At 35.4% G+C, this 12,830-nt stretch overlaps 1 protein-coding gene across 1 annotated transcript; it reads left to right on the top strand.

The window, feature by feature from the left end:
- Positions 1 to 605: 605 nt before the first annotated feature.
- On the top strand, positions 606 to 1,004 carry LOC149184502 (uncharacterized). Its single transcript, XM_089415352.1, has one exon. The coding sequence runs from the start codon at positions 606 to 608 to the stop codon at positions 1,002 to 1,004; it is 399 nt and encodes a 132-aa protein (XP_089271478.1).
- Positions 1,005 to 12,830: the final 11,826 nt, after the last annotated feature.

The raw sequence follows: 12,830 nt of genomic DNA, 5'->3' as shown, positions 1-12,830 counted from the left end.
GCCACAAAGGAATTCTTACTGAGGACAGGTTAAAGAAGAAAGGATTCCATGGACCCTCACGATGCCAATTGTGTTGTGACAATGAAGAGAACGCCCACCATTTAATGTTGGAATGCAAATACTCAGTAGAAATCTGGCAGAATCTCTTGAGCCATTGGAAAAGAGTGTTCATCTTGCCAATTTCTATCTCTGATTTATTCGCAACCTGGCGAAATTTTTATCTAAATACACTTCCAAAAAATGAAAGCTTTAAGGCTGCTTGGCTCTCCTTGCCAAAATTTATCTGCTGGCAAATTTGGCTTGAGAGAAATAGAAGAGTTTTCAGAGATGAAGGGCAAAATATGAAATTCATAATAATCAAGATAAAAAGTCAATGGAAAGAAAGTTTGGGTGAGCATTTGTCGAATTCGAACCTAATTCAGCAGGACTTAGATTGTGGCGCTTCGTTGGATCTCCATTTCTCTTGAGAAATAAGACATCACAAGGAAAAAAAAGAATGGCAATTCAGAGGGAAGGGGAGTGATCTATCAGAATGGCTCACCAGGCAATCCAAGCAATCCAGGCATACCTTGTCCTTTGATGGGGCAGCGAAAGGAAACCCCGGTATGGCAGGGGCAGGAGGAGTTATAAAGAACAAGGAAGGCAAAATTGTGACTAACTTTGCTTGGGGAAGAGGGTACTCCACAAGTATCCAAGTTGAAGCCTTGGCACTTCTTCAAGGTCTCAAGCAAGTCAAGGCCCTTGGTTTAACAAAGGTAAATGTTATCGGAGATTCTCAGTCCATTATTAAAGTCGTAGTGGAGAATTCTCCTCCTGCTAATCTTAGATTAGCTAGAGTGGTGTCAAGAATCAGACTTTTGGTGAAATCTCTTCAGTCTGTTAACTTCTTCCATGTATTAAGGGAGAACAATAAGGATGCTGACTCGGAAGCCAACAGAGCGGTGCCTCTTGCAGCTGGCTCTCTCTTGAGAGATGGGGTCGAGGAGTGGGACTCCATTCCATAATCTTGTTTCATGTTTTACTGCGTTGTACTAAATCAGTTTGTTTATGTCCATAAGATAGGGAAAATAACGGAAATAGATTCTCTAGTTCCGAGTAAGAAACATTGGCACCCAAATCTTGGGGCCTTTGATCATCTGTTGGTAGAAAGTTCATGGGCTTGGCTTGAACTATTATTACCGATGAAAAGCATTTTAGCCACAGTTCTAATATAAACCCATACCCGTTCTTGTAAAATATATATATTTAATTGTAAATGGTTGTATTTTGGGTTCATGTGAAATAGTTGATTACAACGAAGAATATTATTATTTTTAATTGGATTTAAATTTTATTTTATTATTATAATTTTTCTTTAAATGGAAAATTTCAAAATAGTTGATTAAAAAAATAAATATTATATTTTTAATTAGGTTTAAATTTTGTTTTATTATTATTTTAGTGATTTTCTTGGGTTGATATATTTGTATATTTAATCACGAATGATTATTTATTAGATTTAGTTTAAATATTTAATGAGAAAGAAAAAAAGATTATTATTCTTAATCAAGTTTAAATTTTATTTGAGATATGTACAATTTTTATATATTAATTATTAATTAAGATTTTTCTTAAACTAATTATTATTATAGTTTTAAAGAAAGAAATCGATATTCTTCTTAATCTAAGGGAAGAGTGAGGTTGTTGGTATGAGGTCAACCCACAATTGTGCGTACTTGAAAGTGTTTAGACTCGAAGTCATTACTATATTTTAAAACTTTTTTCAACAAGTCAATAGTAAGAATATAAATTTGGTCCAATAGGATAATAATCATATCGCTTAACCAATCAAGATAACTTAATTGAATTTAACATACTATAGTTTTTTTTTGGGATTAAGAGTTGTATTATCTCACAAAAACATAATATCAAAATACATCATCGAGTGGACCATAGTTTAAACATAATTCAACTTAGGAAGTTTCAATTTACCATATGGGAAACAATATAATTGTAACTGCCTACAATATAAGAAAATTATCCAAAATACAAATGTCTTTAGCAAAATAAACCTATTTGTTACCATATTACATAACAAAAAGTTGTCATCTAACATTACAAACATCTATGAATTAGAGGAAGTAACTGGTGCAAGATCTTTAGCATTGGATCCTAGAGGCATTGGGATATCAACATCACATTGGATGTGGCTCACTAAACGAGCAATCATGGTGTCCATTATTTCCAGGAAAACTTGTTGATACCATGTATCAAGGTTAATATCATTTAATGCAGCAAAGATGTCATATTTTTTTTCCTGTTTTTCTTTTAAGACCTTGCCCAAGAGGGTCTTCATTCGCCATTGTAAATCAATAGAATTAAGGTACTATTTACTTCTTCCCTTGGTATGACTAGGGTTAGGAACCCAGTGTGAAACCTCCTCCAATATCTTTGAGTCTGAAAACACTTGTTGGTCCATGACAACACGAGATTCAAGGTGACGAATTTCATGATGGGTTTTTTTTTTTTGGGGGGGGGGGGGACAATAAAGTGAAAAATATGAGCGACTTCCTGTGCCTATTGTTGGGCTTGACTTTGACCTTAGGGGCCATGACCTCCACCTCATCAGTGACTTCTCACATGTTGGGGAGGCACGCTGCCCAAATGATAAAAGTACCTAGGTTCTAGACATGGTTTATGAAGAAACAACCTGTAGAAATTGTGTAAAATCGGGAAGGACAATGCATAGACCAAACCACACACACCGACACAGGGAGCAATACTTAAAGAACAAAGCACCAAGAAATTCAACACTTTTAGGGAATTAAGTCAAATTGTTGGCACACAGTCGTCGTCCATGCAACCAAAGTCCAACACAAGCTATAATACCAACAATATAGAAACCAATTAATTATATACATGAGGAAACAACAATACAAACTAAGGAATTAAGTAGTACCCTTGATTGGAAGCCTGTTCACAAGCTGGAGTTAGAGTACTTGTGGGTAGGATGAAGCATCCACAAAAGCTCGATGAATGTTTTTTTCCTTATGAATTGCCTCGTCCAAGCCACCAATGCACCTTTGTAACCCGTATATTCACGCATGTTGCACGACGCAAGCCAATTGTCTCCATAAAACTAGGGCTTCACCTAGACATAACAATTTCACCACAGATTTGGTAAGGAGCATAGATTGCGTTCCAGGAGGAGACAACACTAAGAATTTTGAAGAGATTGTGGGTCAAGCATAGGTTGGCCCCTCAACACTAGTGGAACCTCGTAAAGATCCCACCTACAAGCGAGGGTGTGGTCAACTTCTTATTTATAATATACAAAGAGGCTTGGACTATGAACCAAAGCACTAGAGCGAGATCCCGCTTGCTGTGTTTAAATGCATTAAGAACATTCACATGCTTATGCATGCAAGGGGTTGGCCATGCCACCCGCCTCATAAAATGACTTGCTCGATGGTGGGGTGGCGAGCTTGCCCCCTTCCTCTTGATTCACCTCATTTTCCACCTCGATCAGGGAAAATTTAACATACTATAGTTAACAAAATATCACAAATTTTAATGAATAAAAGCATTTAATTCTACATTGTAAAAAATTTAAAATGTTATCTTAATATTATATATATTAAGTGAGTCGTGAGATGACTGACACCCCTAGCCCGTGGCTTAAGTAGCTGCGACCCAACTGCATCAAAGCTGTCAAAATCACCTTGGAATTGCACCTAGCCTAGGCCACACTAGCCTTTAGCATTATTGAATTTTTGCCCACAAAATTTCTAACTGACAACTTTTTCACCACAAATTTTTTTAACAAAACACTCTGCCACCATCCATTAGACTAATATATATAAATAAAACATCAATAATTTATACTATTGATATGTAGCTAAATATAATATTAAATATTCATATTGACATTTTGTTAGTTTACCTACCCATTTGTTTACTTCGATTAATTTAATACATATATAGTTGTGGTTATCGTTGTTTAATCCATGGACACATTGTACTTTAAAAAAAATGGAATAAGGATGTATTTGGAACTATTATTCTATACAACACAATTTTTAAATGATAACCCAACTACTCCACCAAATAAAGATGAGATTTTGGATGGTAGCATTAAGGTGAAAATACAAAGAATGGTACAGTCACCATGCATTTAATGATAAGTAAATATCCTAATATATAGGCTTGGGTTTATTAATAATAATAGTAATTAATTGAATATTTTAAAGTTATTTAGAGTTAATTTATTAAATGATATATCTTAGTATATAGGATTGGGTTTATTGATAATACTAATAATTAATTGGATATTATATTTTAAAGTTATTTAGATTTAATTAATACGATGACTATTAAAATATAGTTTTTTTTTGGAGTGAGAGGTTAAATTGTTTATAGTGAATTAACTATATTTTAAAGTTATTTAGAGATTATATTTCAATATATGGGATTGGGTTTATTAATAATACTAATAATTAATTGGATATTATTTTAAATTTTAGATTTAATTAATAGGATGATTTTTTAGTTTTTTTGGTGTAAGATGTTAAATTATTTATAGTGGATTAATTATAAAAGCCATAAGGAAATAAATGAATATTATGTATGAGAGTTAAATTTGACAATGTTTATGAGTGAAGCAACTTGACATTTAAGTTTTAGTTGTTTTTTGGAGTAAGAGATTAAATGGTTTATATTAATGTGATTTAGTTTTTTGTTTTTTGGAATAAGAGATTAAATGGTTTATATTAATGTGATTTAGTTTTTTTTGGGAGTAAGAGATTAAATGGTTTATAGTTAATTAATTATAAAAAATTTAAAGAAATAAATAAATATCATAAATGAGAGTTAATTTGAGATAACTCAAAGGATGTTTATGAGTTGGTATCCTCATCCAATATTGGTTATATTTTTGCCAAATAGCCTCATCAAATAATATTTTATTAAATAACAACATTTAAAATTTAGTTTTCTTTGAATAAGAGGTATTTATAGTTAATTAATATAAAAGTCATAAATAAATATATGAATATCATATATGAGAGTTAATTTCACATAACTTAAATGATGTTTATGAGTTGATCAGTCTCATCAAATATTTTCTAAGTTTTTTCTTGTTATATTTTTGGAGATGTAAGTTGAAAGATGTCAGTAGAGAATAAAGAAGAGTTCATATTATCTTCGAAGTACTAGTTTCCAGTTGTAGCTATTTCCATGAAACATTTATCATTAACTTTCTTGTATGTTTTAACTCATCTCAACAATTCTAACATTGAGAGGATTGGTCTTGTCATCAAATTGGTAAAATTGCAAGAGAATTGAGAAAACAAAAATACCATTGGACTTGTTAATGAATTCAACAAAAGGAGAGGTTCTCTATACTAACACTCCCCATTTTAAATAGGAAAAGGTCACTAGAGTCCACAATTGATAGTTGTGAACCAATACTTAGTGAATAAGATCTTGATGTTACTTATTAGGGGACCAACCCTAAACCACCATAATGATATACCCCACACATTGGACCTTTCTTTGCAATTGCTTGATGATTCCATCTTTACTTTATAATTGAATTCTAACTTATGTCTATTTTTAATTAAAAATGTTTTTTTATTTTATTTTATAACTAATTCAAAATTTGAAAGTTGTTAATTGAAATAGAAAAACATTTTCTCTTGGATTGTTGGGATCTTATTCACCTCCATTCTCATTTCCAAAACATTTGCCACACTACCAACCTTCTTGACTTGTTAAGTCAACAAAACCGTTTTTTTCCCTTCTTTTTGACCACAAAAATAAAATATTAAAGAGTCTCAATTAATCTCTTACTTTCTCATGGTCAGATAAACCACATTGAATCTTAATGGATGTTAATCACCGTCATCAATATTTTTAATGATGATATTTCTTACTCATTTATTTATTTATTTTAATAATTATAATATATGTATGTGCCCATATTTTCTTTTGTAAGCTTGGCAGGACTACGTCTTCATCATGTCCAACTTCTCACCTAGATCGGGGGATAGCATAAGATTTGAACCCAAGACTTCCGGTTACATTGAGGCACTTCATTTCCACGACCATTGCCATTTGAGCTACCCCAAACAAACATATATGCACACACACACATAGATATCTTTGACATGGTCTACCTCCTCACCTGAGCCTGATGATGAACCACACTTGTAGATTCGAAAAGCGTCGGCCAAAGACTTTGCTTAATATATATATGTATATTAAATTATTAAAATAAATACAAATGAAAATCTCAACTTAATAATAGTAAAACTTAAACAGATAAAAATAATTTATATATAATATATTTCTTAATAATACTAATCAATTGATGATGATGATGATGGTGGTGGTTAACGTCCACTGAGACCAAACTTTGGTCTATCGGACCTAAAGAAACGAATTATTTAGTTTGATTTAAGATTTTATTCCTATGCTCAAAGAGCTTGGAGAGAAGGCTCCCGAGCTCACTATAATTTTGACATTGTAAAAGGCTAGGAAGGTCAGTATTGCAATAAAGATTATGAAACTGAGATCTAATGTGGTTGTACGTGGGGCACTCTAAGAGGAAGTGATTTTCATCCTCGATGTCCATATTCTCACAGAGATGGCAGATCCTTTCCATCCATGGTGTTTTAAGAACTGCCCAACGACCCGTTTCACTATGGAGCTCATGAGAGTTCATTCTAATCTTGGCTATATTAATTTTCTTCTTTGAGCTAGTTAAAACAGAGAGATACTTTTGATCTTCTAGGGTGGGGTTGATGACCTCCTTATAATATCTTAATTTTCTTTTAGCTCCTAAATCTTTCTCACACCACATTTTTTCTTTGAACTTAGAAGTAACAATATTTTTAATGTAATTAATGTTTTGCAATGCAAAATTCTCGTCAATCTCCCAATGGTTTAACCATGCCCTCGTGTCTTTATACCAACCTCGTTTGAGCCTTAGGTGGTTTTGGCTGGAATTTAAAGCTAGCTTAGGAAGTCTATGGTCTCCTATGTTATTGAGTTTTTGCTTGCACAACATAAGCCTAGTCATAGCTAGCCTCTCGATAAGGGAAAGACCCACTTCTATAAGGAGAATAGGATAGGGTGTATTGCTTTTAATTTTGAGGTTATATGTTATAAAACGCTTATGGATTTGCTCAATCTTTCTCCAGGATTCTCTAGAGATGCTACAACCCCAAACCTCACATCCATATAAGATAACGAGAGTGACTAAAGTTTCAAAGAGGAACTTCTTTCTATCCCACATTACGAAGTTTGTTGTTTTACAAATATTTTCAAGACCAAAATAAGCTTTCCACCCTCCATTAATCCTTTTCTCAATGTTATAGTTCCAGTTGAGCTTGTGATGAATATCAATTCCTAGGTACTAGTAAGAAGACACTTCCTCCAAGTTACTATTGTCATACATAAAATTAGCGTAAGTGTCCTTCTTGGATTTGATAATCATAACTTTTGTTTTGTCAGTGTTGATAGTCATACCCTGTTGAAAATAACAACAAGAAATGCTATAAATAGCATTTCAGGTACCGGTGTTGAAAATAGCAACAAGGAATGAGAAAATAGAAATGCTAAAAATAACATTGCTATAAATAGCACTTCAGGATAGATTCCAATTTTAATTAGTCCCTGAATTACAATTGAGAATTAAAATTTGAATTTAGTTTCACTGGCTGTTTGAAAATTAATTAATTAATTCATCTTGAGTTAATTAGTTGGAGAAAATCAAACATGAAGTCTTTGTGAAGACATGCAAAAATTATCCCTTTGATTAAGGAAGTTATCCCTTAAGACAGGAGATAAGATGAGTTGTAATTAGTTAGCTCAGTTAACTGAGTTAAGTCGAGTTAGATTAGTTCCAACATTTTGTGGAACTGATTGTGAGTTCAGTTAGTCAATGCATGCATGCATGCAACTAGTGTACTTTAGACAACTGAATATTCTCTCATAAATAACTCATGCATGTCAGTTCAGACGGAGACCCAGTTGAGATTAAAGGAAGGGACAATATACTATCAGTTGGAGGAATTTTCCTATAAAGGAAACTCATCCATGCAGAAGGAATTATCTCCTTCAGGATTGCGCAATTATTTCAGAGGTCAGTGTTGTGTGTGAGGTGAGAATCACATAGGTTGTAGCTGGAGGATCTAGGAGAAACTACGCAAGGAAATAGGAGGCTTGGAGGACTGAGGGAAGGCATGTGTTGTGTCTGTTTAGTCTGTCAGCAGCATTGAGGGATTGTACTGAGAGCTAGATAGCTTGTGAGCTAAAGCTTTGTGTAATCCAGACATATTTCCACTTGTATGATAATACAGAGATCAGGGTTTTTAGCTGAGGCTTTCCCAGAGTATTCTTCTGTGTTCATGTGTGATTGAGTTCTCATTCTCTGTTATATGTGTTGTATTTGATCTTGCTCAAAATCGATTAAGCTTCCGCAAGTTTGTTTGTAGAAGTAGATCAAGTATTTTGCTTTAGTATATTGCATTATCAGGTGATCTACAGTTGGAAATTCTACATACCCATGGTATAGCAGAAATCCTTAAGAAGTCTAAGTTGCTTATCAAGATTAGAAGGGCACCTTGCGAGAAGAGCAATATCGTCAGCATAAAGAAGAAGGATGGTGACTATCCCAGCTAAGATCGTGCCAGCACAACCTGCTTCCTCTAAACAACCTTCTAGCTTGTCGATGTAAATGCCAAATAGGGTAGGGGAGAGGGGGCAACCTTGTTTAACTTCGATATTACACTTAATATCTTTCGACCACCCCTCATTGCTCTTTAACTTGGCAATTACATTCTCGTATAACCTTATAGCAACAACTCTCAACTCGAAAGAAACCTTTAGCTCTTCTAATCTATTCCATAGGTTGTTTATAGGAATTGTATCGAAAGCCTTTCTAAAGTCCACAAGGCAACATAAGAGATTGGATTTATCACTGCGACATTCCTCCACAATGATCCTAAGCATAACAAGGTGGTTCGTTGTTGAGTGTTGCCTTCTAAAACCCGTTTGGCCTTTAGCCCGCTTACCTTCACTTTCAAGCCATATGCTCAACTTCTTTTCCAAAATAATACCATATAACGTGGCTAAGAAAGGGCTGATCATAATTGTCCGATAATTAGAGGGGTTGTTTGTATCCCCACTATTAAAAATAGGGATAATGAGGCTCTGAGTCCATGGTTTAGGGAACCCTTACTTGACCGCTTGATTGAAAAGCTTTTGGATTGGGGGATGAGGACAAGACCTCCAATTTTTAAGATTTCCACCTAGTAACCTTCAATGTCCTTAGCTTTCCCATTTGCCAAGCGTTTAACCCCAAAACCAATGTCTTATAATGAGAAAACTTCTTTCATTGTTGGTGGGCTCCAGTATTGTAGAAATAATGCTACAACTCCTGGGACTCCCTTCTTTAATTTTATCAACCCGGTAGTTCGTAACAAACTTGGAAGCGACGGTGCTGTATGCACAAGTACTAGCTCTTGCCGCAGCTGTCACTTGGTCAGCTGGCACAAGTCCACTAGGAGCTTAAGCCAACTTCTATGAGTTCTTAGAAGAAGCTTTTTAATTGATGGATGAAAGCTAACTCGAAGGAAGCTAATCTAATTGCAACAAGAAACTGAAAGCCAAAAAGAAACGCAAACCCTAGCAAACCCTAATTCTACCAGCTAGTCCTACTGACGCAAAGGAGAGCATGCAAATTACTGAAAGGGATGCCATTACTTCTATGAGGGTAAAATACATGTGTCTAGACTACCTCTATCTGAAGAAAACGTCTTTTTGTATTTTTGATTAAGTTGTTGGGATTATCATGCATGTGCTTTTAACTATTTTTTACTGTGCAGAGGTGGATCAAGGAGGAAAAAGGCTTGGAAAAGGTTGGGAAGGTTCAGAGGGGGTCTAAGGAGTCCCTAACACCCTTCCAGAGAGTTTCACAACATTTGGCTATCAAGGAACCTCATTTGTGAGCTTCTACAGGAAGTCTGCAGGGGTTCTACAGGATGTTTCAGAATTTCTACAGGATGTTCAGAAATTTCTACAGGATGTTCTACGATTGGATTTTGGATGATGGATGAGTGAAAGAGGATGCATGGATGGATAGGGAGGTAGGATAGGGGTCTGAAATGACTTAGTGACAGAGGGATGAAGTGATAAGAGGGTGTGGAAAGCTAGCTTGTCTTAAAGAGGGCGGAGGCAACGGAAGGGCAAGAAGGTAGGGTGACGTGGGCAAAAGAGTAGTTGTGAGACGAGGGATCTAATTTGGAGATGGAGCAGTTGGCCTGGATGAAGCTTAGATGGACGAGAGAGTGATGGAGATGCACCGCACAGTGTATACTTAACCAAATCAACCACGTCCTGCACACAATCAAAATATTAACTAATCTATCCTAACTGTTAATGAAACCAATGAACAACAGCTTATTCCGAAAGAGAACCATGTACAACACTTAAGTAAAGAAACATTCCAAGAGGTCTGAACGCATGGATAACTCTTACAAATGAAAACATTGCACCAAAGATTGCATGAGTAAGCAAACTAGTGTTTTTGTTGGGTAGCACTGTCTGCAATTCCAACCCCTAGAAAGAGGTGAAAATGAGAGTGCAGGCAACCCTTTTCTAGAACTCTTATCAATTGTTATCTCATTACTCTATTCTAGACCTCTGAAGCAACTCTATTTTTCAATAATGACCTACTTAACCACACAACGAAATCTAACTCAACAAACTGCGTTTCAAATGCATACAAGGAAAATCATAATGCTGAAAGGAAAGATATCAATACAAAGAAGGAGGCCCTAGGCTCTCAGGTTGGGCCCAACCCCGAGAGCTATGGCTCCTCTAGAAACTCAGAGCTGAGATCAAATCTGACTGCTTCCCATTAAAAAATAATAATCATAAGTCAAGAGTCATGCCAATAATGGCTACAAAAGAACAAAACAGAGCTGGCAGCTTGTAGTGCAGAATGTGCAAAAGTTTTTCAAAAAGTACCCTTTGAAGGCTGAAGCCTTATCATTTATACACCACGAGGCCCAAGCTGGCCTCCTAAATCCATGGGACTTGGCTGACCAAACTAGGAGTGAACAGCTGCTTCCACAAAATCTATTTGGCTGCCTTCTAGATCCGGTTTTGGTGGCCTTTGGAGCTCGAAGTTGGGGGTGAAGATCCCGAGGGAGGCTATTTAATGCCATAGACAACCCCCCCTACGAATCCTCAACCCAAGCTTGGCTGTCTCCTAGCCCTTGTCTGCTCGGTTTTGCTCCACCATGTGTCAAAAAATCCTGAAATGAGCACGTGTTAGCCACCTAGAAATAGTGACTACCCTTATTCATACAAATGACATAAACATACTAAAAAATGATGCATAAGTTATGAAAAATGAGGGATTGAGCAAAGGTAGTTAGGCCAAATGAGCCCAAAATGTTACCAAATTTGGGGCTCATCAATTGTGAGTAGGGTTTCAAAGTTATCCATGACATTTGGAGATTCATAAAGCTTTTTAAGATAGGAAATTCCAGTCGTGTAAAGAAATTTTATTATTATCTTTAGTTTTTCTAGTTAGAATCTGCCTCCAGAATTTCTTAGGAGCTACCTTAGAGAGGTGTAAGAGATTCCCTTGTCTTTTACGAATATACTGCCATTTTTTCCTTTTAGTTAGGGCTTTGTATATTTTTATCTTGCCAATTTTAAGAGATTCATCAACAACTTCCTTAATTGCTCTCATCGCACTTTTACAATCTTTGTCATACCATGGGTTGGTTTTGCTATTTCTTTTATTACTTGAAACTTCAAATGAGAACTTGTTAATAGAATATGAGAGGGTTGTAGTAAAATTATGAAAGAGGTCGTCTATGTTGTCTATACTAGATAAAGGAAGCAAATTAGTTTTTAATTCATTTAGAAAGAGATTGTTTTTATTTCTATTAAAGATCAAGTTCTTTTGGCTATAAGGATGATCTTTTATGGGATCTCTATGCATGACAAAATTGAGAGTTATAAGTAAAGGCCTATGATCAGAGTCAGGCTTGTGGTCATTTAATAACATAGTCTACCAAGTTGCTACCAAGCCCATGGATGCAGGTCATCTGGGTAGAATTGGGCCACTTCTTTAGACCGTTGCAAATTATGAGATCCTGAGCACTATAGAGCTTGACTAGCTCCGACCCAAACAAATTCTCCCCAAGGTCTTCAGAGCTCCTTTTGTATCGGCTAGCTAGAGTAAGGTCTTCGTCTAACCAAAGAGGATTAGGGTTGGAATGATTGCTTAGAAGAATAGCTTGGTTGATTGAAGTTCGAGCATTAAAGTTACCCATTAAAAGGATATTACCTTCATTCCTTAGGCTAGAAATATCATTCTCTAAACCATTGTAAGGACTATTTTTATCTATATTCTTTTTCTTATAGAAGTTAGAATTGAGGGGAGGGGGAAATAACAGATTGCTATGTAGGTATTTTTATCATTAATGTCAGTAATATCTATCCAACTATATTGGTTGTAAGGGTTGTTTCTATAAATCCTAGCATGGGGGGAGATGTTCTTCTTAATGTAACAAGCTACGCCCCTTCTTTGTTTTGATGGGAAGGAAGAGAGGATCTTCTCACGAACCTCACCTTTTGGTTGATATTGGGCGGGCCTTAGAGAAGAGACCACCTTTTCTTTTTTTAGATTCTTTAGGAAGCAGGCTTTTTAGTCTGCCATATATTATTTATCACACTTCTTATCGATCTTATTTAGGTGGCCCCCTTTGGACAACATCGAATGAAAGGAAAGGTGTCCGCAAGGTTGATGAGATCTAAGACCCATAGAC

The sequence above is a fragment of the Pinus tabuliformis genome, chromosome 3_2 (genome assembly GCF_031772625.1).
Source record: "Pinus tabuliformis cultivar Carrire ecotype Pingquan chromosome 3_2, CPIR1, whole genome shotgun sequence".
Classification (NCBI taxonomy): Eukaryota; Viridiplantae; Streptophyta; class Pinopsida; order Pinales; family Pinaceae; genus Pinus; species Pinus tabuliformis.
The sequence above is the reverse complement of the archived record's forward strand: the minus strand, read 5'-3'. Positions and strand labels throughout refer to the sequence as shown.